General features: G+C 41.6%; 1 protein-coding gene across 1 annotated transcript; it reads right to left on the bottom strand.

Moving 5' to 3' along the window:
- Positions 1-2: 2 nt before the first annotated feature.
- Positions 3-26,987, bottom strand: LOC134568990 (uncharacterized). Its single transcript, XM_063427762.1, has 2 exons — positions 25,831-26,987; positions 3-962 (listed from the first exon to the last, which is right to left on the bottom strand). Exons 1-2 carry the CDS (start codon positions 26,243-26,245, stop codon positions 772-774), a joined length of 606 nt encoding a protein of 201 aa, XP_063283832.1. The 5' UTR covers positions 26,246-26,987; the 3' UTR covers positions 3-771.

Here is a 26,987-nt window from a genome sequence, read left to right as displayed (position 1 = left end):
TTTAAACAACACCCCTGCTGCAAAACTTACCTCTAATCCAGTGCTGGAATAGTCTTCTTAATGTAGCCTGATCCAGCCCATTGTGAAGTCATCAATCCAGATGACATTTGTCCAATCAGAGGCTTCTCATAGAAGTACCGAGGACACACAGAACGTGTGCACCAATCCAGTGCTTCGATATGAGAAGCATTAAATGCTAGTGTCCACTATCAACACATTTTGCATTCTGTTGTCAGATGTCGGGTTAGTGAACTGGTTAGTCGATTGGTGAATCTACTGTATTTAAGTCTGGAGATGCTAATAGGAATTCAATCTGCAAAATGTAGAGTGCCATTTTTCAGAAAACACACTGTTTTCATGGGAAAGACTTTAGAGGCGGCATGTGTGCCCCAAAATCACTTAATTAAGTTAATTTTGATTATCAGACTGTCCCTTTAACTGAATTCATAAACTGTATAAATAAATGCTTCTCTCAAACAATGTCAGGAAATGCTTCTCTATTTGTGTTACTATATAACTCTCCAACGTTTTTGCTCTGAGGAATTGTTCAGAATGACTCCGAAAGACCATAAATAAAAAGTCACTGATGACGTCAAAAAACTCAGTTTTCCTTTAAGTGCTGTTTAAAGCGTAGAAATATATGAAAGATTCCAAATGTTCAGAAATATTCCAAGTTCCAACGTGATATTCTCAATTGTCTATTCAATGTTTCCCTTTTCTAGACTGAAAAAAAGTCAACAGTCAACTTGTTTTTTGTGTATGGTGGGGAGCTCATGTTTGCTGAGGTAGGTAAGAAATTTCTTCCATACAGATATAGAAATCTCTGGTGTTTCTGGGTGCCTGCTCTTGTACTGAGGATGGTGAGAGATCCAGATTTGGTGTAATTTCATTCACATTGTGACTGATACAGTTGATGTCACTCTTGTTGCTGTTGACATCTTGACTTGAACCGAAGATCCAATCTGCATTGAGAGAAACGACACGAGTCAATTCCATGTTGACATATATAATATTTACATAGGATTGTTGCAAATTTAAAATAAAAATTGCCGGCGGGTGGGGACCCTAATATAATAATGAGGGGGGGACCTAATGTCGTCGTCCCCCGTCCCCACCCATTGCCGGCGGGTGGGGACCCTAATATAATAATTGTGGGGGGGACCTAATGTCCCCCCCGGTCTCCACCCATGAGCGGTGGGTGGGGACCCTAATTTAATAATGGTGGGGGGACCTAAAGTCCGCCCCGGTCCCCACCCATGAGCGGCGGGTGGGGACCACAAATAAAGTGACTAGGGGTGCCCAGTCCCTAGTCACTCCTCCCCCCCACCCTCAATAAAAAAAATCCTACCTATCCCCCTCACCCTAATAATAGTGAGGGGGTGGGCAAAAAACTAACCTGTAAAAAAAAAACAATTTCATACTTACCATTTGATGTCTTCTTTTTTCTTTCTTCTTTTCTTTCTTCAGCCCCAAAAAAAGGCCAAATACAAACCCATAATACGCGCCGCAACTGTTAAAAAAAAAAAAAAAAACGAGCGCAAAAATAAATAAATAATCCATCTTCACCCATGGAGGGCTCCGCGCAGACTGAGCTCTGCAGGGCGGGGGAAGGCTTATAAGAGTGGCTTAAACTAAAGGCTTAAACTAACCAATCACAGTGCTAGCCACTGCACTGCTTTTCCCACAGCGTGGGAAAATTACAAAGAACTTTCCCACGCTGTGTAAAATGACACAGAGCACTCTGATTGGTTGAATATCAAACCAACCAATCAGAGTGCTGTGATAGGTAAATGGAGAGACTTAATTCTCAGTCTCTTCATTTACCTGTCAGAGCACTGATATTGGTTGGTTTAAAACGACCAATCACAGTGCCCTGAGCTTAATTGCAGGGCGGGGCAAGGCTTTATAACCCTCCCCCGCCCTGCAGAGCTCAGTCTGCGCGGAGCCCTCCATAGGTGAAGATGGATTATTTATTTATTTATTTTTGCGTTCGTTTTTTATTTTTTATTTTTTTTAACAGTTGCGGCGCGTATTATGGGTTTTTATTTGGCCTTTTTTGGGGCTGAAGAAAGAAAAGAAAAGAAGAAAAAGGAAGACATCAAATGGTAAGTAGGAAATTGTTTTTCTTTTTACAGGTTAGTTTTTTGCCCACCCCCTCACTATTGTTAGGGTGAGGAGGATAGGTAGGATTTTTTTTATTGGGGTGCGGGGGATTGACTAGGGGCTGGGCACCCCTAGTCACTTTATTTGTTGTCCCCACCCGCCCCCACCCGCCCACCATTATTAAATTATGGTCCCCACCCGCCGCTCAAAAGCTGTCCAGTCACTTGTAATTTTAAATTTGTTTAGGCGATATGCCTTTACTCACGAGTAGGGGCAATAGGGAGGATTTAATCTCCCTGTTATCAATATGGGGGTCAGAGTGACCCCCATATTGATTTATAATTAGTGTGTAATGACAGTGAGCAGCAACTGGCTGCTCGCTGTTTAGTTATAGAATGTTTATATTTATACAATGTATTGTAATGTATCTTCTATTCTACACTGTATGGACAGTGTGACTTACATGAGAAGATAAGATGCCATTTTTTTGTCTCTTACAGTTACAGGTACCTCTGACCTGTGTTTAGATTTGATTTAGTGTGTTTTTACTCCGTGCTGTGGGGGTTAATTATCCCACAGCACAGAGTCCTGCCAGTGTGAAGTCTTCCGGTGCAGGGAAAGCTCATAGCCGCCAGTGTGGGGAGATTTAACCAGTGCAGGGAGACTCTTACAAACACAGGTTAAGTCACTTAACCCGTGCTTGTAAGAGTCTCCCTGCATCCCTGCATGGGTTAAATCTTAGATTGCAGGGAAATCCTGGGGATTAAGTTTTTACTCCGTGCTGTGGGGGTTAATTATCCCGCAGCACGGAGGCTAATTAAATAAACAAAAATGGAAACGAAAAGGTAATCATTTGGCATTACCACTTTCCTTTCGTTTCCATTATCGTATGTTGCTCTTTTGTTTACGTTTCTGCTGACGATTAAGAAAACCACAGGAATATCGACGAAAACGCTTTCGTTCGAAAACGAATGCACATGTCTAGTGGAAACACATCAGCGTATACTGGGAAAGCACAGCAGCTCACACTGGTGGAAGGACAATTAATCAGCAACAGATATATTAAAATAGCCAAATTGTAAAAAAAGAGTCGGCTGGACTATGAATTCTGCTACTCTGGCCTTAGATTTGAAATGTACTTAGAATTTTCACTTTAGTGAATAACCCTGATAGATTACCACAAAGCAGTTAATGTGAATGTCTGTCAGATAGGGTAAGCACTTTTAACAAGGTATTTAAAGATGTCATACTTTGAATTGTTACAAAATATATGCCTTCACTCACAGTACATTGCGGATAATGCCACTAATTAATTCACCTTTCATTAAGAACTGTCAAATTAATGTCGCCTCTTTCATATGAATAAAGGCTAAGCCGTCTCCAGGCAGACCGTGATCTTCTTCAACTGAACTGCAGGTAGGTGTCCAAACAATATTAAGGGTAATTGCTTTTTCCCGTTGACCTAGCAATGTGCGGGGACCGTGAATGAAGCAGATTGAGGGATACCCAACCCTCATTGTTTTGGCAGCACAAACACTTGCCAAGATGCTTCATTTCTCCTGCTGGCTGAGTCGAGGTGAAAGTGAGAGAATCGGGGAAAACAAAATATTGGATTTTAGAAATGCCGATTAGGAGGAATGGTAGGCCATAAGAACCCTTAACCTGTTCATTACCAGCGACATGTCAGGGATTTATCCAAGCATGATTCTGAAGGGGTTCAGTATCCTACAATGAAATATGACATGGAAGAAACATGTTTTTTTTTACGTTTTGTTAGCCCTTTATAAAACCCAAAACACAGTGAATGAGGGTAAGTCAGACAGAGTCCTGCAGGGAGAGCTGGCAAGACAGCGTTTTTTAAATATCTTCAGAATCCCGAGACACCAATAATTTCCCATAACACGTGTTTTGCTATAATGTATCTTTTATTTTACACAATAGTTTTAGGTTAGAGTTAGTATATTTGTTAGTGCAGTGTAGGAGTCCGTGTTGAATGATTGTGTTAATGTTGGGGTTAATGTTTCAGTGACAGTGTAATAAATAGATTTGTGCACAGTGAGAAATGTTCATTCTATCGGATCACCTTTTCAGGAGACAGAAAATTTAGCAGGATGCTCCAATGTCAGTTCAGGAACCAAATCAGGCGGAAAAAAAACCCCAAAAGGTGTGAAAGTGGGCCATTCAGTGTGCACTTGTAGGAGCATTCTCCTACTTGGCTACTGAACAATAAGTTCTTTCCCTATTATTTATCTTTCTGGTTTTTTGGAGCCATGGGCAGAATTCATTATAATGATGCAACACCTACACCCAAAAATATCTGTGATCACTGAATCATTGATCCAAACAGTTAGACAGACCAACTGCTGTCTGTAGAGTACTCAGGGAACACAGCAGCTCACACTGGGGGGAACACAGCAGCTCACACTGGGGGGAACCCAGCAGCTCACACTGGGGGGAACACAGCAGCTCACACTAGGGGGGGACACAGCAGCTCACACTAGGGGGGGACACAGCAGCTCACACTGGGGAGAACACAGCAGCTCACACTGGGGGGAACACAGTAGCTCACACTGGGGGTACACAGCAGCTCACACTGGGGGAACACAGCAGCTCACACTGGGGGGAACACAGCAGCTCACACTGGGGGGAACCCAGCAGCTCACACTGGGGGGAACACAGCAGCTCACACTAGGGGGGGACACAGCAGCTCACACTAGGGGGGGACACAGCAGCTCACACTGGGGAGAACACAGCAGCTAACACTGGGGGGAACACAGCAGCTCACACTGGGGGGAACACAGCAGCTCACACTGGGGAGAACACAGCAGCTCACACTGGGGGGAACACAGCAGCTCACACTAGGGGGGGACACAGCGGCTCACACTGGGGAGAACACAGCAGCTCACACTGGGGGAACACAGCAGCTCACACTGGGGGGAACACAGCAGCTCACACTGGGGGAACACAGCAGCTCACACTGGGGCAACACAGCAGCTCACACTGGGGAGAACACAGCAGCTCACACTAGGGGGGACACAGCAGCTCACACTGGGGAGAACACAGCAGCTCACACTAGGGGGAACACAGCAGCTCACACTGGAAGGGACACAGCAGCTGACACTGGGGGGAGCACAGCAGCTTACACTGGGGGAACACAGCAGCTCACACTGGGGGGAACACAGCAGCTCACATTGGAAGGGACACAGCAGCTCACAATGGGGGGAGCACAGCAGCTCACACTGGAGGGAACACAGCAGCTCACACTGGGGGGAACACAGCAGCTCACACTGGAGGGAACACAGCAGCTCACACTGGGGGGAACACAGCAGCTCACACTGGGGGGAACACAGCAGCTCACACTGGGGGGGCACAGCAACTAACACTGGAGGGAACACAGCAGCTCACACTGGAGAGAACACAGTAGCTCACTATGTGATGTTCTCTTCTTATAACAAAATTACCTTTTTTCTCTATGCTTACAGTCATAGCAATCTGGTTCAAATAAGTCAGATGGAACAAATATCTGAGTTTGAGATTTTTTTTTATCTGAATTTTACAATCCCCCTAAACAGACAATTCAGATGAAAAATTATCGATTCTAAATAAAAAAAATAAAAATCGAATTAGCTCATATTATCCTCACCACTCTTCTTCACCTTTGATCATTCTAGGAGTTAAAGGAGTCTCACATTCTGGTCTATGGGGTCTAACATTTTGGAAATATTTAACCCAGCAGTGTGAAGTTTACATTTTAGGGGAGGGTGTGGCTGATCAAACCATTTCAAAACTCTCTGAGTACACCTTCAGCTCTGTTTAAAGCAAGAAATTCAGGGTGCTTGCACTACAGTTATCAACCAACGTTCTACTTCTTAATCCTATTATATGTTTTCCGATGAAATGTACAACTTTATCCATGGGAACAGGAGGACGGGATAAAGGGACGGACGGGGGAGTTTTGCAAATGATAAAACAGTCCGTACAAAATAGGGCATGTAATAAAAATGCATCTAAGTATTTTAGCCAAATGATGTAAAATACATAAATGCTGTGTTTGGGTTTTAAATTGTTCTTGAATTTTGCAATAATGCCTAATAAGAGTTATAGCAGGAAACGCCGGAGACGGATTGAGTTGACCAGTGATGGTTCAGTGTTTTGATTTCCTGACAACGCTCAGAGTTTGCTCGGATGCAATATAAAGACATCTGACTGTTTCTTACAGGCTGTCCATCTGTGATAAAATATTGAAAGGCAGCACTAATCAGAAATTTCTATTCAGTGTGTAGGAGCAGGTGAATATCCGTTATCTGCCAAAGCAAATGACAGACAGGTGATTGGAATGCAGAACGCTGAGCATAGGGAAATGGTAAACACGCATTAACCCATCGGCAACCAGTAACTTTATTTACTTTCATCACATTCTAGATACGTGTTATACAAGCGCAGAATGTTCTAAGAAGAGTAAGGGTTTAACGTAAATTTAACAGAAAATGTTGTGTTTTATGAGGTTAACACAAACCATAGATGATTTTCAATGTTTTATTTAATGTGGTGTACATTCCAGGGAAGTGACAGTACCCCTTTACAGATTTTCTTAGCAGAATGAACAAATGCAAAAAGAATGCTAAGTGAATGAATGCCCCCATTTTGGGCAGGTCACTTAAAGAACTGTCAGGCCCGCCTGTCAAGCTATCAGCCAATCACAATGGCCAGCCCGCTGACAAAAGGTTATGCTTTTTGAGGTCAGTTCCCTGGTGTCCCCAAACATTGGAAAACCCTGGGACAGAGGCAGGGCCGGATTAACATAGGGGCTGATGGAGCTGCAGCTCCAGGCCCAGGCCCATGGAATAGGCCCATTGGTTTAAAAAAAAAAAAAAAAAAAAAAATTTTTTTTTTTTTACATTTTTTTTTTTTTTTTTACACACTACTCTTAGGGTTGCCAGGTATTTCTCATGTATTTCTTAGGGTTGCCAGGTATTTCTCAGAAGTATTTCTCAGGTATTTGAGGCTGCCTAGCCGGTGCCGGTATTGCAGTAATACCGGCAATACAAATGTCTGTCTCAGTATAAACATAGTTTATTCTGCAATACCAGCGCCGGCCAGTAGGGGTCGCTGTTTGTGTGGAGAGAGGCAGTGATAAGAAGTTACGGCATCTCCCTCCCTGCATCTCTCTACTCACTGATCCGCGGGGACCAGTTCTGCACAGAGAGTCCAGACAGCAGCTCCGAGACATGGGGACGCTGAGACATTGGGACACTGGGTAACATGGGGACCCTGAGCATGGACGTCCGCAGGAATTTTTCCGGGGGGGAGGGGGGACATAATTGTAATGACATCCATGCTTGGCCCCTTTTTGACAGTGTCACGAAAGGGAAGGAGCATAGTCATTTTCACATAAAGCCAGGGTGAATAGCGTTTTCACAACTATGGTGTCAGGAATATATGTTTGTATTCCTTACACTATAGTGTTCCTTTCATCAAATTACAGGAACATTCTGGTCACCATAACAACTTTATCTAAATGAAAATGATGTGATGCAAGGAGGCCCCTGGGTGCTCTTTCTTTGAAGGGGTTAAACCGCTCTCAAATGGTTTACCCCCAAAGGCTTCCTTCAGCTCCAGATCTCCAGGTCGCTCAGTGGTATTCAACTTCTGAAACAGAGTGTCAGGAAGTGCAGATTGACGTCAGGCATGGGTGCTGCAGATTGGCTAGAGTGGTCAGCTGACCCTCTAAGCCAATCGCTAGTTCCCGATTCATAAAAATGTTTTACGTTTTTATGAATGGGGAGCTACTGATTGGCTTAGAGTGCTAGCTGACCCATCTAGCCAATCAGCGGCACCCCTACCCAGCGGCCCTCTGTGTTTCCTGACACTCAGTAAATAAAAGTGAACACATTAACACTGATATTGTTTGTTTTTACCTGGGGAGATGAGAAGGTCCAAAGTTTCTACTTTACCTTCCTCTATGCGGTCTCCCCCACCCCCCATCCCTCACTTACCTGCTCTGTAGGCTGCCTCTGTGCTGCTCCCCTGCGGTTTCAGTCATGAGAGAGAGGCAGGGATAAGCTGTAGCTTCCTGCCTTTCTCCATTCACAGCGCCACCTACTGGCCAGCGCTGGTATTGCACTGTATTCTCACACTAAAACGAAAAATAGCAGCACAAGCTGAAAAATCCGGGGGGGCCAAGTACCCCCTTTACCCCCCCATTCGGATGCCCATGACCCTGAGACACTAGGGACACAGTGGCCCCATGTCTCCCAGTGGCCCCTAGTCTGTGTCCCCATGTCTCCCAGCCACTGTCCCTAGTGTCTCAGTGTCCCCATGTCTCCCAGTGTCCCCATGTCTCTAAGTGTCCCCTAGTGTCCTAGTGACATCAGGACACATGGAGACATGAGGACACAGACTCAAAGGGACACTGGGAGACATGGGGATACAAACACTAGGGGACACTGGGCGACATGGGGACACTGAGAGGCATGGAGACACAGGGAGACATGGGGACACTGGGCGACTGAGACATAGGAGACATGGCAGTGTTCCCATGTCTCCCAGCCAGTGTCCCTAGTATCTCAGTATCGCCATGTGTCCCTGGTGTCTCTCAGTGTCTGTAGTGTGCCAGTGTCCCTAGTGTCTCAGTGTTCCCTAGACTCCCAAAGTCCCCTAGTCTCCCAATGTCTCTGTGTCCCCATGTCTCCTAGTGTCTCAGTGTCCCCTAGTATAAAAGAAAAAATCTCAGGCACTCAATGTGATAGATTTAGGCAGGTTTATTGGACACCGCAACGTTTCGACCTGTACCCAGGTCTTTATCAAGTCTCCAATGTCCCCTATGTATCAGTGTCCCCTATGTATCAGTGTCTCAGTGCCCCATGTCTCTCAGTGCCCATAGTGTCTCTGTGCCCGTAGTGTCTCTGTGCCCGTAGTGTCTCTGTGCCCGTAGTGTCTCAGTGTCCCCTAGTATAAAAGAAAAAAATCTCAGGCACTCACTGTGATAGCTTTAAGCAGGTTTATTGGACACCACAACATTTTGACCTGTACCCAGGTTTTTATCAAGTCTCCAGTGTCCCCTATATATCACAGTATTTCAGTGCCCCATGTCTCCCTGTGTCCCCTCGTGTCTGTCACCCAGTGTCCCTAAGAGTCTCAGATTTCCCAGGTCTCCCAGTGTTCCCTAGTATCTGTGTCCCCATGTCTCCCAGTGTCCCAATGTCTCTCAATGTCCCCTAGTGACATGGGGACACTGGGAGACATGAGGACACAAACACTAAGGGACTGGGAGACATAGGGACACAGACATTCCCCCTTTTTGTGTATGTTCGCCCTTTCGGACGTTCTGGTTATGTGATTTGTGTCAGTAGCCCACCCTTTTACCGCATCCATAGACTTCCTGCTTTACTGGACACTGCTGTTAGGGGGTATGGGTTTACTTGAAAGATGAAAGCATGAGATTAGCAAAGGGTATGTGTTTTCTCATAGTTGCATCCTATGAGTTTCCCTACAGCATCATCTCCATCAGATACATGACGCTTAGGAGGTAGGACTGTTTTAGTGTTTTTGGTCAATAAGATTTTGTAATTAGGCCCATCATAATTATCAGCACCAGGCCCACTGGGCTCTTAATCCGGCCCTGGACAGAGGGAAAGGACTCTGAAATCAGGCGAGTTGGGAGGTATGAGAATATAACCTTAGAGATTAAAATAAAATGATGCTGACACATGTTTTCATAACATCACTATATGGAGTAAACTGCTTAAATAATATCATTTCAGAGTTAGGAATCACATTGCATCGTCTGAGTAGCCCTCTGAGACTGCTTTTAATCGTTCCCAGATCACCAACTAAAAGGTGTAAATTAAACAGTGAAAATACCAGAACTGAAACTAGTTCACTAGTTCATTATGAGACATAATGGGGTTAATTCACTAAAACTGGATTTGTGGAGAATAGATACAGGCTAAAATAGTTGAGCATGAAAATGAATTTCCCGCTCAGATGTTTTTTTTTTTTTCCATCTCTTCTATTTATTTCTAAAATGTTGAATTATCTTGCTACGTTTTTGTGAACAAATCTCGGTGTATTCATAGTTCTGTCCATGTAAATTGAAACAGCGAAAATGTGTTAAATAAAGTGTCAGACTAAGCAAAATAACCAACAACGGTCAGTGTATTATCACAAACAATTGTATTATTGCAGCTTATTGCATTATTACAGCTCATTGTATTATTACAAACAATTGTATTATTACAGCTCATTGTATTATTACAGCTCAGTGTATTATTACAGCTTATTGTATTATTACAGCTCAGTGTATTATTACACCCTATTGCATTATTACAGCTCAGTGTATTATTACACCCTATTGCATTATTACAGCTCAGTGTATTATTACACCCTATTGCATTATTACAGCTCAGTGTATTATTACACCCTATTGCATTATTACAGCTCATTGTATTATTACACCCTATTGCATTATTACAGCTCAGTGTATTATTACACCCTATTGCATTATTACAGCTCATTGTATTATTACACCCTATTGCATTATTACAGCTCATTGTATTATTACAAACAATTGTATTATTACAGCTCAGTGTATTATTACACCCTAATGCATTATTACAGCTCAGTGTATTATTACACCCTATTGCATTATTACAGCTCAGTGTATTATTACACCCTATTGCATTATTACAGCTTGTTGTATTATTACAGCTCATTGTAATTTTACAGCTAAGTGTATTATTACACTTTATTGTATCATTATAGATTACAGTAATACCCGAAATACCCCCTGCGAATTTTGAAAATACGCAAATTTTGGACGAACAACTAACAAAGGCCTATAAATACCTATCTTCATATGTTAAACACTAAATATGTCCTCAAAACACTTCATACTGTACGTACATGTACGTCTACTGTCCGCCACCTTGTGCCCGCCCACGTCTTCTCTGAGACACTGAACTCTCGTGAGTGCATGTTCTGATTTCGATACAGTTGCATCAGCGGTAGTCATGCTTTATATTAGAATTAGAAATTAACACTAAAAATTACATCTACAACTTACCGGTCACAAAAAAAAAATCTATGGATTACATCTGCTGGGGAAAAAAATATGCGAATTCGTGAAGCCCCAGATTCAGAAGCGCGAATTTTCTAGGTATTACTGTATTGTATTACTGCAGCTCATTATATTACTCCAGCTTATTGTATTATTACAGCTCATTGTATTACTCCAGCTCATTGTATTATTGCAGCTCAGTGTATTATTACAGTTATTTGTATTATTAAAGGTTATTGTATTAGAAGCACAGAAACCTAGAATGTGACGGCAGATAAGAGCCATTCGGCCCATCTAGTCTGCCCAATTTTCTAAATACTCTCAGTAGTCCCTTATCTTATATCTAGAATAGCCTTATGTCTATCTCACGGATGCTTAAACTCCTTATTACAGTTCATAGCAGTATGTTATTACAGCTCATTGTATTATTGATGCGCAGTGTATTATTACAGTTTATTGTATTATTACAGCTCATTGTTTTATTACAGTTTATTGTATTATTACAGCTCATTGTATTATTACAGCTCATTGTATTTTTGACGCTCAGTGTATTATTACAGCTTAGTGTATTATTGCAGATAAGGATAATGTGGAATTAAGAATTTTATGCTAAATATCAATTTCATCTATCCTGGGTAGCAGTGCAATGCAAGTACGTGTTTAGCCACTTAAGAACACATGACGGAAATGTCCCACCATGCTGGTCTTTTACTACTGAAGCTGTGTCCTTAGAGGGTTAAAGAACTGTCACAGGTGCACTTGGTAACTCCCGTCCATTTCCGGTATATACCATCGCTCTGAAATACTCGTAAATTGACAAGTCTGATTAGCCATTACTGAGAATCCTTTCATACTGACGCCCATATGCACAGGATGATAAACACGCTTTATCTAAATTCACATCGCCAGTGATTTTACATGTTCCCCACTCTGGTTCTGTATGAACCTGGTCTCATTCATACCACCTCCACAAGGTCTCGCTTCCTGTAACTAGGAACTAAGCATTTGTCTTCCATCTTTAACATCTGACAGCTTAAGGCTTGTTGATTCCTATTGATTTTTGTAGCAAACAACCTATAATATGTATGACAAACTGCCCATTTCCCAGACTTATGGAGTAATTGGATTTTCTGCTGATCCTGCAACTGGTGGTGTTGATTGATAGTTGGGCATGGTCCATGGGTGATAAAGTAAGAGAATTATGAAGTATTCTGAGTACAACGACATGATGTACTTTCCATTGTATCAGGTCTAACCATGAACCAAACTCGATGTCCCATTCTATAGAAAGGAAACTGTATTCTTACTAAACAGTCAACAGTCAGGGGTTTATCATGGAATTGCAAATTTGTAGCCAATCTAGTCTGGAAATTTGTTTCCAAGCTATGTTTCTATCTTAGTTAGTCATGTCTAAAATTTTCAATTCCCCATTTTTAATTTGAATTCCTAATAATTCACTCCTTAATGAATATTGAATAACCCTGACAGAGTTTCGTAAAGATTCCTGTTCACAACACAGGATCACCATTTTCAATTTTTAGACCTGGGATTGGACAATATTCTATTTAAACTACATGTCCTCTTAATTCTATTCCCTTATTTTCTTTTTCCTTTTTTTCATTTTCAAATTGGTTAATCCATTGCTTCTTCCGTGGTTTTGTAAAACAAAAATACTGGAAGCTGTATCATCATCTATGTGTTGCGTTCACCTTTTAATAAAGATTTTAAAAAACAGCCGATGTTCAACAGATGTTCATGATTTTGAATATTGTTTGCTCATCACTATATTCAACAAATACGTATTTCTGAGATTTGAAAAATTTAATTAAATGTATAAATCAAACCTCTTTATCCTGCAACTGTGTACCTCTATTGTAGCTCCCTGTCAGTCATTGTTATAAGCTCTGTCTATTGTACCTGGCAATGAGCACAGAGAGAGCATACAGAGAAAAGGAGAAATGAAACAATTAGGTTTTCGTTAGACATGTGCAATTCATTTAGTTCCAAATGTACATTCGGACGAATTTCATGCAATTCGGGCATTCAGATGCTTAGAATGTCCGAAATTCGAATTGATGAATTTCTGAAGTGCCGAACCAAATTGCCGAAGTTCGGAATTGCCGAAGGTCGGAAGTGCTTCGGATTTCTGAAAAGTGTCAAAACAAGTGGTTAGGGTTAGGGGTTAGGAGTTAGGACTGGGGTTAGGATTTAGGTTTAGGGGTTAGGGTCTGAATTACCGAAGTTCTGAGTTGCCGAAGTTCCGAATTGCTGAAGTTCCGAACTGAATGCCATTGGCCGAATTGCCGAAGCAGATGAATTACATACCCCGATTTCCAAACTGAACCGAACCAAACCAAATTTTTTGCCCATGCACATCCCTAGTTTTCATATAAAAAGCTTTGTGTTCTGAAAAATTACCTAATCTTCAAAAAGTGAGGCAGTCGCTGTGGAAACCAGTGGAACCATCAGGTATAATCCACTAGTGACTCCGTCCTTTCTCCATCTGCTTTTTCAACCATTTTTCAAGAACAAACACTTTCGTACATATTGTTTCTATGTTTCCTCCTCATTAGCGATGTGTGTCCTGTTGTGCTTGGACTAAACAAAATTGTGTCGTAAAAATTTTAGAGAAAAAAGTTTTATAAAACAAAAAATGTTCTAGGTGATATTAATTGTTTTATTCAATGGTATAAACTGGAGAGAAGGATTTAAAACAGATAATATTGCCTTTTTTTAAATGTTACCTTGCAACTTAAAAGTGCTCAAAAAAATAGAAAAAAAAATACATTAAAGTGCAATATATGAATGAATGTGATTTATTTATTTGTATTTCTCACTATGGGCTGTGTCCATTGCCTGTAGAACCATGCATTATGATTCTTTTAGATGCTTCTATTATTGCATGTGGCTTAGAATCGAGGTGAAACCAACTGAATGTTTATTACAACAAAAGAACGCGTGACCTCCAGAACTGGTGCAGCCTCCATCCCTTTATTAACTTCCTGAAGGACAAAGTCATTATTATAAAGACTAACCTATTTATTGTAACTTACCGTGAAAAATCAGCCATTTAATCCTTTTCTCCTGCTTCCCATCTAGTTATCACCATCAGTTATTTCTGTAATTCTATACAGTGCTATGATGTTAATAAACTCTCTGTATTTTCTGATGGTGATTTGTTTTTTTTTTTTTTTTTGTTTTTTTAAATTAGTGACTTATTACTACTTTTATGTTGCTAGTACAGTTGTTCATTTAACTGTTGCTCTTTATTTTTTATTTATACGATATATAATAATCTGTGAATAATAACTACTCGTAGAATTAAAGGAGGATCTGCCATTTCCAAAAATGTTTAATATTGTTACTTATCCCTATATTAAGCAAGTATGTATTTGTGAGATGTGAAAACTAAAATTAAATGTAGAAATCAACACCTCTTTATCCTGTGACTGGTCGCCTCCATCTTAGCTCCCTGTCAATCATTGTTATAAGATCTGTCGATTGCACCTGGCAGTCAGCACAGAAAGAGCATACAGAGAGGAGGAGAAATGAAACATTGTTTCTATATCCCCTCTTCATCTGCATTGTGTGCTCTGGATGTGCCTTGTGCAAACTGGATTAAGATCTAATTTGCTAAATTTGCTTTTATATAAATTTAAAAAGAAAATAAAGCATCACATAAGAAAGGTTAATCGGACTTTTAACGTTTTTATCTCCTGCTCTGTAAATTGAACTTTAATCACACACAGGAGGCTCCTGCAGGGTGTAGCAACCTATTAACAGAGCAGGAGATAAGACATTCTAAATGAAACAGAATGTAATAAAGGAAGTGTAAACATTAGATGACTCTTTACAGGAAGTGTTTAGGAAGGTTCTGAAAGTCACATGCAGGGAGGTGTGACTAGGGCTGAATAACCAAAGTGATGTAACTCCTAAATGGCAGCGAAATAAGCAGTGAAACTGCAGGAGCGTGATCTATACACCAAATTGCTTAATTTAGCTAAAGTTGTTTTGGTGATTATAGTGTCCCTTAAATGTATGTTTTATGTGATTGCCAATGTCTTATTCTATGGTGTAAATTCTAAAGAAGTGACTGTTTCCCTTTTAAGACAACGTTCACCTTATTAGATGGGAGGGTAGCAAATCTCGTCCCGTAAACTGTTTTGGTCTACCTTTTTTAAAAAAATGATCTGATTTGTGATGAAATAGACACTCAGTGCTCAATGTGAACCTATTTACAATACATGCTCAGACTCCCTTTTGAATGCTTGAAACTATGTGTGACTCACTGCACCAAAATCCATTCAACGTGCAGCTGTTATAATTAATCGAATTAAGGTTTACTGTAAACTAGACTTACATTCAGTTTCAAATAAACTGGGATTCATCCTAATTTTGGGCAATTGGCAGTTGTACAAATTCCGTAACTCTGAAGCACCATAGGGATGTATCACAAATGAACCGAACAATGGACCAGCATATTTGAACATATTTACATTTGCTGGAAGTGCAAAATAGAATGACAAGTTGTGAAATTCTCAAACTCCATAAAAGCACTTTTGCCCTTTTTTATTCTGCATTTGTCACGGACAGATATGATCCAATGAACACAGACACGCGGTTGCACCGATCACAGACATGGGATCGCGCCGCACCGGCTGCGTGACAGTATGTTACACTTGAATGGGTAATGATCTTACTGTTACTTTGGGCAATTTAAAAATATGTCAGTGATACTAAATGTGGCACTGAAAGGCTCCATGGATATTGATGAACTAAATCTACTTTCAAACATCTAGGTTGCCAGCTGAACTCCTTACTGTCTGAACTCTCCAGAAGTTTGTTACAGGAGATGAATGGTCTAATGTTCCTTTAAGTAAAAAATGTTTTTCTGAAAGCCCTGTTAAGACCTGTTTCATGTTCCTCTCAATATCTTCTGTAATACTACATTAAAGTATGGAGAATCAAGTGTTACTATAGGAACACCACATGATGAACCAAGTACGAATTTAACTTCTTTCAGAAAGAGGACTTAAGCACTCAGTACTGAAATCTCCAGTGAAGAGGCTCATCTGAACACAGGGGCCCATTAAGACATCCAGCATTTTGTGTTCTTTAATGTCTCGGTAAACGGTGAAACGGGAATGAGTCATCAGTATCTGTGAAATGCTAACAGTTTACGGAAACCTTCAAAAATATATACCTGTGAGCCTCTGAGATTGTAAAACATTCCTATCCAATCTAGGATACAAAGTGTAAAGAGAAATAAACGTCAGAAAATATTAGCTGTCTATTCGCCTGTACATCTCTTCTTCCTGTCTGTTTGTTCATGCGTCTATCTATCTATCTATCTATCTATCTATCTATCGGTCTATCTATCTATCTATCTATCTATCTATCTATCTGTCTGTCTGTCTGTCTGTCTGTCTGTCTGTCTGTCTGTATGTCTGTCTGTCTGTCTGTCTGTCTGTTTGTCTATCTATCTATGAAGAAAGACACATTATTTGTGCTTTAATTTGGATTTCTATGCAATGTGAGACAGTTTTGGCAGAGCCTGGCACCATTGCAAATTTAAAATTATTTCTGCCTGCACTCAGTGACCTCACTTTTCCTGCACATTGAATCACTGGAAAATTATACCTAGAATATGTTTTGTGGACCCAGGACATACTTGGACATGAGAGAAATCTCAATGAATCCTGAATAAAATAAATAATAACCTAACCAGCCTGGAGTGTCCCTTTAATAATATAAACCCACCCAGTATAACTAACTGTAACCTAACCTACACAGTGCACCTAACGTGTGTGGGAGCCTGGAGTGTCCCTTTAATAATATAAACCCACCCAGTATAACTAACTGTAACCTAACCTACACAGTGCACCTAATGTGTGTGGGAGCCTGGAGTGTCCCTTTAATAATATAAACCAACCCAGTATAACTAACTGTAACCTAACCTACACAATGCATCTAACGTGTGTGGGAGCCTGGAGTGTCCCTTTAATAATATAAACCCACCCGGTATAACTAACTGTAACCTAACCTACACAGTGCACCTAACGTGTGTGGGAGCCTGGAGTGTCCCTTTAATAATATAAACCCACCCAGTATAACTAACTGTAACCTAACATACACAGTGCATCTAACGTGTGTGGGAGCCTGGAGTGTCCCTTTAATAATATAAACCCACCCAGTATAACTAACTGTAACCTAACCTACACAGTGCACCTAATGTGTGTGGGAGCCTGGAGTGTCCCTTTAATAATATAAACCAACCCAGTATAACTAACTGTAACCTAACCTACACAATGCATCTAACGTGTGTGGGAGCCTGGAGTGTCCCTTTAATAATATAAACCCACCCAGCATAACTAACTGTAACCTATCCTACACAGTGCATCTACCGTGTGTGGGAGCCTGGAGTGTCCCTTTAATAATATAAACCCACCCGGTATAACTAACTGTAACCTAACCTACACAGTGCACCTAACGTGTGTGGGAGCCTGGAGTGTCCCTTTAATAATATAAACCCACCCAGTATAACTGTAACCTAACCTACACAGTGCACCTAACGTGTGGGAGCCTGGAGTGTCCCTTTAATAATATAAACCCACCCAGTATAACTAACTGTAACCTAACCTACACAGTGCATCTAACGTGTGTGGGAGCCTGGAGTGTCCCTTTAATAATATAAACCCACCCAGTATAACTAACTGTAACCTAACCTACACAGTGCACCTAACGTGTGTGGGAGCCTGGAGTGTCCCTTTAATAATATAAACCCACCCAGTATAACTAACTGTAACCTAACCTACACAGTGCACCTAACGTGTGTGGGGGCCTGGAGTGTCCCTTTAATAATATAAACCCACCCGGTATAACTAACTGTAACCTAACCTACACAGTGCACCTAACGTGTGTGGGAGCCTGGAGTGTCCCTTTAATAATATAAACCCACCCAGCATAACTGTAACCTAACCTACACAGTGCACCTAACGTGTGTGGGAGCCTGGAGTGTCCCTTTAATAATATAAACCCACCCAGTATAACTGTAACCTAACCTACACAGTGCACCTAACGTGTGGGAGCCTGGAGTGTCCCTTTAATAATATAAACCCACCCAGTATAACTAACTGTAACCTAACCTACACAGTGCATCTAACGTGTGTGGGAGCCTGGAGTGTCCCTTTAATAATATAAACCCACCCAGTATAACTAACTGTAACCTAACCTACACAGTGCACCTAACGTGTGTGGGAACCCAGGATTGTCTTTAGCCATAGGATAAGGATTTCAGGAGTATAAATCTCACAGCACAATCGTATTTCATTTCAGAACAGATTCTCAAAAGGTAGGAAACAGCTGTTCCGAATGTAATACTAAATCTTAGAATAATTATTTTTATGAATGAAATAAAAACGTGGCGTTTTATAATGGATCTCCTTTCATTTCAGTCTAAATAATAAAGAAAGAAAATGGGAATGACTAAAAAATGCAGAACTGCACAGCATTCAAAAGCAACAACTTGTCATTATGACTCAGGAAGCACTCAAATAGCACACTTTTGTTTTTCTTTTTTCCACACTGTTGATACAAAACAATGTTTTGTTTAGGGTTTTTTTTTATATATACAAAGTACAAAGTACCCATTCTAACCCCGCCCAGACTTTCTGTGTCTGTCCAATCATCTACTTCCTAAAGCAGCTCTGAGCAATTGCTGCCTCTTGAGTTTATCTCCACCGAGCTAAAGAAATCAGGAAGTAACAGGACCAGCTGCCTGATTGACAGCCAAAGGGGTGTAACAAGGTTAATTTATAAAAGTGCCAATTTTTATGGAAATCTGCACTTTTTTTTAAAATGAAATACAGAGCACACACTCTTCACACATCAAAAAGCTAAAGTTCTCCAGGTTTTTGGAGTGTCCCTTTAAATGATACTGAGTTTTTTTGTTGGTGGTGGTTAATTGCCCTCCCTGCTGTGTAAGCTCCCTGAGAATTCTACAGACTGCAGTCACCCTTGTTTAACTGTTTGATTTGCTGACTACAGCCTGATAAACATTGCATTACATATATTCTTCGTAGATTAGTTATTGTGGTAAGTGATAGGGAATAATCAGGCTAACAGTGTGTTCCAGGACAGCTCTCCTGTTCCTGCTCTCCACCCCAAGCACTTTTTATCCAATGTTTGCTATCCCACGTATTTGAGAAAATATACAAAATAAATGTCAAAAATTGATTTTGAAGAATTAAGACATGGAGATTTTAGACTGAATTTGGAAACCATTGGAGCTGAATAATGTCTCCAGTTTAGCAATTTCAATCTAAAATCTTCAAACATTTGATACATTTCAGGGTTGTTGTTGTTGTTGTTGTTAAATGTATATACCTTACTGTGTTATCTAGCAATCAGTAAAAAAAAAATATATATATATTTGGGGTTTTTCATTGCTAAATTAAATATATTTTGATAACATTTTTTAACATCCTAATATCCATACACGGCACAAATGCTGCTTAGAAAATAAACCCCAATGAGACACACATAGCAGATTATCTTGTTTGCTGATGAGGTACAAGATAATGTGTTCTTTTCATAGTTCTAGCGTTCAGGGAGAAAATCTGAAAGGGATTTTATCAAACAAAAGCAAAACGACATAAATGGGCAATTTAACACGAACGAAAAAAAAAAGACAAAATGCCTTCAGTTATTGAATTTCATTTACACTTCTGCTCCTTATTTCTTTACTCTTACGTTACTAATAGAAAAAAAACATTTATAATTCCTATTTTCAGATCAGAAGCCTGCTGTTTCACATTCAGTCATCAGAAGTCTATTTTCCTGAGTGAGGAACGCATGGGGTTCGGTATGACCAACTGTCCGTCAATTTCATATATTTAACCTCTACACTGCCAAGCAACATTTAATTGGAACGCAGTGATGGCACGTGAATGTAGGACAAAACAACAAAATGTGTGTAGAGATTGCTGTACAGAGATACATTTTTATTTGGCTTACTGGCTCTTTTTCTGTAAAATAAATAAATAAATGTAAAAAAAATTTTTTTTCTTGAAAACAATAAAAAAATATAGGAACATTACAATTTCAGCACAGAAATAGAAAAACAGCAAACACCATAACCACAACAGCTAACGGTAGTGGTTATGGTGCAAGAGTACCCTGGTGCCCCGCATTGTAAAAAGACACACTTTTTTTTAAAATAGTTTGGTTTCTTACCTGGGGTCGGCTGAGCTCTGCTCCCTGCTTCTACTACCAGTGGCGTACACACAACCCATGGGGCCCCGGTGCAAAAACTGATCCGTGGGCCACCCCCGCGCGCACGCTTACTCTGCGTGGGCTGGGGCCGCAACACATGGCGGCGGGCACCTGGTCGCAGGGCTGCGACCCCTGCGACCACGGTATGTACGCCAGTGCATGCATAAAAACATACACTTAAAGGACCACAACAGACACCCAGATCACACCAGCTCAATGAAGTGGTCTGGGTGCCAGGTCTCTCTAGTTTTAACCCTGCAGCTGAAAACATAGCAGTTTAAGAGAAACTGCTATGTTTCACTGAGGGTTAATCCAGCCTCTAGAGGCTGTCTCATTGACAGCCGCTAAAGGATTTTCTGCGATTCTCACTGTGAAAATCACAGTGAGAAGACGCTGAACGTCCATAGGAAAGCATTGAGTAATGCTTTCCTATGAGCGGTTTGAATGCGCGCGTGGCTCTTGCCACGAATGCGCATTCGGAGCTGAGAGGCGGATCGGGGTGGAGAGATCCCCAGCGCCAAGGGAGTCCGGCGCTGGAGAAAGGTAAGTGCTTAAGACACACACGCACACATTAACTGACAGACACACATTCAGTGACAAACATACATACACACTCACTAACAGACGCACACAGACACACACTCTAACACTAACACGCACACTCTAACACACACACTAACACTAACACACACACTCTAATACAAACACACACACACTCTAACACTAAGACACACACACTCTAACACTCTAACACACGCTCACACACACACTCTAACACTAACACACACACACACTAACACACATACACTAACACACACACTAGCACACACACACTCACTAACATACACTCACACACACACTAACACACTCACACACACACTAACATACACTCACACACACACTAACATACTAACATACACTCACACACATTAACATACACTCACACACACTCACTAACATACACTAACACACACACACACACTAACATACACTCACACTAACATACACTCACACTAACATACACTCACTAACATACACTCACACTAACATACACTCACTAACATACACTCACACACACACACACGTTTATTTATTTTTTGTTTTTTTTATTTAATCCCCCCAGCCTCCTTACCTGTGGGAGAGCTGAGGGGATTCCCTGGGGTCCAGTGGTGTCACCCGGCTGGCTGATCCTGCGGGCGCGCGAGGGAGCACTCTCCCCTGCGTGCTCCCTCTTCAGCTCCCTTGTGCGCCGCGTACTGATACCGGAGCCGGAAGATGACGTCATCTTCCGGCTCCAGTATCAGTGTTGTGCGCGAGGGAGCTGAAGAGGAAGCACACGGGGGAGAGTGCTCCCTCGCGCGCCCGGCAGTCTGGTGACAGCAGGGCCAGCCTCGGGGGGCCCGGAGGTGGCCGGCTCTTGGGCCCCCCAGGAGAAGAGGCTGGCCCAGTGAGTACATACCTGGGTCGCAGGGCGGCCGGGCCCCCTGGTGGGCCGGGCCCGGTTGCAGCCGCGACCCCTGCGACCCCGGTATGTACGCCACTGTCTACTACTACTACTAGTGCAGGGCGTAGCTCATTGGCTGAGAGTGATAGGAGCTGATCACTGTCAGGCAGAACTAACCCTTGGTAGAGAAATTAATTTCAATCAGGTTGAAAATCGTTTCTGGAATTTAAGGAAAGTGAAACATGTATACAAAATGTCGTAGTGCAGGTGGTTAGCACAGAAAATACATCTGTGATATGGTGGAACATATATGGCCATTACTAGTCAATTCAAAATTAGTTTTGTTTTTTATTCTCTCCTCCAAACCTTCTTGATGACAGTGTTAATTTTGGCAGCAAATTTTTATTCAGTTTTAATCATAGTCTTTTGACTAAAAAGCCATTTTAGTTTTAGTCGCATTTTAGTCATCTGAATTGTTTTAGTTTTAGTCTAGTTTTAGTCGACTACATTTTCAGTAGATTTTAGTCGACAAGACTAAAATCTAATGGGTTTCTGTCTCTTTTGCCCCTTCCCCAGCCCCTCTGTGTCTCTTAGTGTCCTCCCAGCCCCTCTAGGTGTCTCTCTCTCCCAAGCCCTGGTCTGTCTCTTTTGCCCCTTCCCCAGCCCCTCTGTGTCTCTTTGTGTCGTCCCAGCCCCTCTAGGTGTCTCTCCCAAGCCCTGGTCTGTCTCTTTTGACCCTTCCCCAGCCCCTCTGTGTCTCTTTGTGTCCTCCCAGCCCCTCTAGGTGTCTCTCTCCCAAGCCCTGGTCTGTCTCTTTTGCTCCTTCCACAGCCCCTGTGTACAATGTTAATTTTGGCGGCAAATTTCAATTTAGTTTTAGTCATAGTCTTTAGTTTTAGTCGTATTTTAGCCATCTGAATTGTTTTAGTTTAAGTTGACCAAAATATGACTAAAATTGTTAGTCGACAAAATGAACACTGCTTGATGATATCTCTAACTACAACTTACAGCCGCGTTTTTTAGTTTAGTTTTTTTTTTGTTTGCAGACACAAAGATTGACATTTAGAGTCAGTCGGTTTTCTGTGCCGTGCAGTATGAGTGACTGAGACACTTTCCATGCATTTTCTTTTCTGAGACATTTCACATAAGAGGCGTGGATTGCTCACTAAAGCACTAGTTAAGCTCCATGACTCTATTGCTTAAAACTCAAAGCAACATCCTAATTCTGTCTGCTCCCTACGCTATGTAGCACATGAGTTACCACAGAAAGTCTGTGCACGCTGTGTCCCAACTGCGCAAAACGAAGCATGGAAAATAAGAAAAACGTGCTTTTTACAGCAGGATAGTGCAGTTTGAATAGAAATAGCTTGTGATTATTTTCCATTATGCTTATATGAGCGGTTTCCACTCATTTGATTCAAATGAGAAAAAGTAAAATACAATAAATCGGTAATTCTAAAATTCTATATTATCGCTTCATCTTCTCTTCCTCTCTCAGGATCTGTTTCTATTTTCGTCCTGCCTGGTCTAGTTTTCTTTAAAACATAAGACCAAGTAGAGACTATTTTGTCTTGTGTATTTTTCCTATGCTTAACCCGCTTTGACCCAGAGGAGAAGCTAAGCCGCTCCATTTCCTGTGGTCAAATCAATTGTCCAACAATACTCACCTCTCCTCCTGTTTCTTCATTCGCTGTTCGACACCGGTGAAACTACCAGTAGCTGCTCACTAAAAACAGGACCCCCCACGCCTCTAATAAGGTCCCCCTTTTAGTGTGGCACGTAAACAAAATAATTATGTAGCTGACTTAGTTCCTCCTCTGGGTCAAAGCTTGTCAAGCGTAGGAAAAATACATAAGACAAGATAGTCCCTACTTTGTCTTATGTTTTAAAGAAAACTAGAGCAGACAGGAAGAAAATAGAAACAGATCCTGAGAGAGGGAGAGAAGAGGCATCGATTAAAGAAAGGTAAGTTTGGTGTGCCAGTGCCGCCTTAAATATATAAATATAGATTGTTATTTTCTTTGATTAGAATGCACAAATCTATATCCAAACAACCACTAGAGGTGCTTTCTGTACAACAAGCAAGTAAAAACTGATGTGACAAAATACAGCACATGGGAAATCGACGCCCCATAATGACACTGCGGGAAATGGAACAGGCAGCCGCGCAGAGGGAGTCTTTTTGCTGGAGGAAAAGGTAAGTTAAATCTTTTTTTAATATCTAATTAGGGACAAGGGCACTATAGTGTAAGAAACATGCCAGCTTGAGTCCAGCCACCATAATAACTTATCTTCAAACCTTCCTGGAATGGACAGTGACTTGGAGGTGGACCAGCTTCAGGTTTAAACCATTCAAAAATGTTTGAATCACTGGAATATGAAGGTCAGACACTCCTGCCACCATATGAACATCATAGAGATGAAGTTGTTATGTCGTGGGAGGGTTATACTACAATGTTAATTTTTCTCAGTAGGTCTCCACTAATAACTCTGATCCTACACTCAGCCAAACCAGTAAGTATAAATGTCTGTGACAAAAATAACAATTATAAACAATATTCATGTCAGACCATTAATGGAAAACTTATGCGGGAATGGGCAAGAAAATGGTACCTTAAGGGACACTATGGTCACCCAGACCACTTCAGCTCAATGAAGAGGTCTGCGTGCCAGGTCCACCAGGTTTTAACCCTTCATATGTAAACATAGCAATTTCAGAGAAATAGCTATGTTTACATAGCAGGGTTAATCCAGCGTGCCGAACGTCCATAGAAAAGCATTGAGAAATGCTTTCCTATGGACTGTTTGAATGCACGCGCGGCTCTTGCCGCGCATGTGCATTCCACTCCACTAGGCAGCTGACGTTGGCAGGGGGAGGAGAGGTCACCAGCACCGAGGGAGCCCGGCGCTGGATAAAGGTAAGTGGTTGAAGGGCTTTGAACCCCTTCAGCGCCAAGGGAGGCGGACCCTGAGGGTGGGGGGTGGGGATTATTCATAAACCTTGTGATCTCACAATGAGCATAGAAGAACAATTGAAAATTAAACCGCACATAGGTAGAGAAGTCAGCTTCCAGACTGACCCAAAATATCAGCTTCTGGAATTAGTTATGAACACAAAGGTATGCAGAGGTCATATTCAGTAAGGTGGGGTGGTATGGTCATCAGTTGGTCCATCTGTTGATGCCCAATGGATTAAAGGAAAAGCAGTCTTTCTGTTTACTTATTAATTTAGCCCTTATTTCACTTTTTCCTGTATTTTCAAACAGTATTCTTGGTGTTTCACTCCCGACACTACCATCATTCCACACAGGAGCACAGTCAGTCTTACTCATTGTAGATTGTAGAATGACCAGTGCCACTAGTTACTGCCCACCTTACTATTAGTTGGCATTGACCAGCAGTGGGATTGTTTCTGAAGCTCCTTGCTGTGACAGTCAGTATATTAATACAGCCCAGTACCATTTACATTTATGTAAAGCTGCACAGAAAGCAGGTTAATACAATGCAGGATACAAGTTCTCAGCTAATTTTTCTAGTTCTTTACAACAGTCTACTCTATTTCTGTTTTACTATAAAATGGCATTTAGTGATAGCATGAATGGAGATAAGCAAAGCACATACTCATGTGTGTCAAAATTAGACACTAGATCTGAGAACAGTACAATAAAAACAGAGGGTTACAATCTCTGAGAACAGATACTTTCATTGATACATGAATAGCAACCAGTAAATTGTTATTGCAGTACAGCTGCCATTGCCTACAGGTAGCTATATCCTTTAAACAAAATTACATACAACTGCAAATCTATGGAAGGATAAAACCCACAATAGTTTTAAATCCAATATAGAATACTGGAACTGTGCACACACCCCATGTATTACTAGTACATATAAATACACTTAGATACATACTCATGTAATAAAAAATGTACCTTATCGGAGACACACTTACCTATAAAGTCATGGATAAGGTCCTTTATAATGTGCCCAACAATTGCATAAGCCACAGCCACCATCACCAGAGCAGCCATCAACAGGTAGAGCACAGCTTTGGGCAGGGGCACAGGCTCCTTGGGGGGAGGTTTGTAGTCCTTGTAGAGCTGGTCTTCTTCTGACTCGGCATAAGAATAGTGGAAGAGGTGGTCCAGACCAGTGGTAGTGGTGAAATTGGTGGTATTCATGGACTCGGTGTGGGAGAGGTAGGTGTTCTGTTCTGGCTCTTGTAGGACACTTACCACCGAACTGGCAGTCACCTCCACGGTGCTGATCCCTTGGTGGACCAGATGGAGAGTCTTGTTGACTCTGGGCAGGATCTGAGACAGGAAAGACCCCCAATCTTTGATGGTGCTAATGTTGCATAGGATCATATTGCTGTCGCTGGAGATACCATAAAGAATGTAGCAGCTGGTGGGCTTTCAGGGTCAAAAAGAAATCCCCAAAATATGAAAAATGAATTAACTGGTGAAGGATTGTGGACTTCCCCCTCTGAGATCTCCTAAATAGTAATGATGATAGGAAGCCCCAACAGTCTGCTGATGATGCCCAGTCTCACAACGATCAAGGCAGGGAAAGACCACCTACCCCTCCTTTACCAGATCTGATCTGTGTCCAAGAACCAGCACAATCACCAGTCCTACCTGAAAAATCCGATCTCCTCCAAGAGTCTTCTTCATTGTCCAGGGGTTTCCCCCAGAGACAAGTTCGGTGATCAGATAATGGGGGAACTTCAACCCATCGCTCAACGGTTAGACAATAACCAGCTCCCCTCCAGCTCTTCTCTAATGTGTCAAATTAACTCATCCCTTCAACAGCAAGATAACTTTGTTCTACTGCACTTTAAAAAAAAAAAAAAGGAAGGGGGTTAAAAACTAATTGGAATCAAATGTTAGGGGTAACAATAGCAAAACAATAAATGTATCCCAAAAAGAGATCGTAGGGTCTTGGAGAAGGCTTGCAGCAGCGAGTGTTGTGTTTCAGGGAGACCACAATGATTTGCAACATTGTATCAGCTCATGCAGACAGCATTTCAGCACCAGCAGAAGGGACAGCTTCAGTATCAGTCAGTCAGTGAGTCAGTGTGCTCCTCCTGGAATGCCCACACTGAGTGAG

Source organism: Pelobates fuscus, chromosome 7, assembly GCF_036172605.1.
Source record: "Pelobates fuscus isolate aPelFus1 chromosome 7, aPelFus1.pri, whole genome shotgun sequence".
Taxonomy (NCBI): Eukaryota; Metazoa; Chordata; class Amphibia; order Anura; family Pelobatidae; genus Pelobates; species Pelobates fuscus.
Note: the sequence above shows the minus strand (reverse complement) of the source record. Positions and strands in the feature narration are given on the sequence as shown.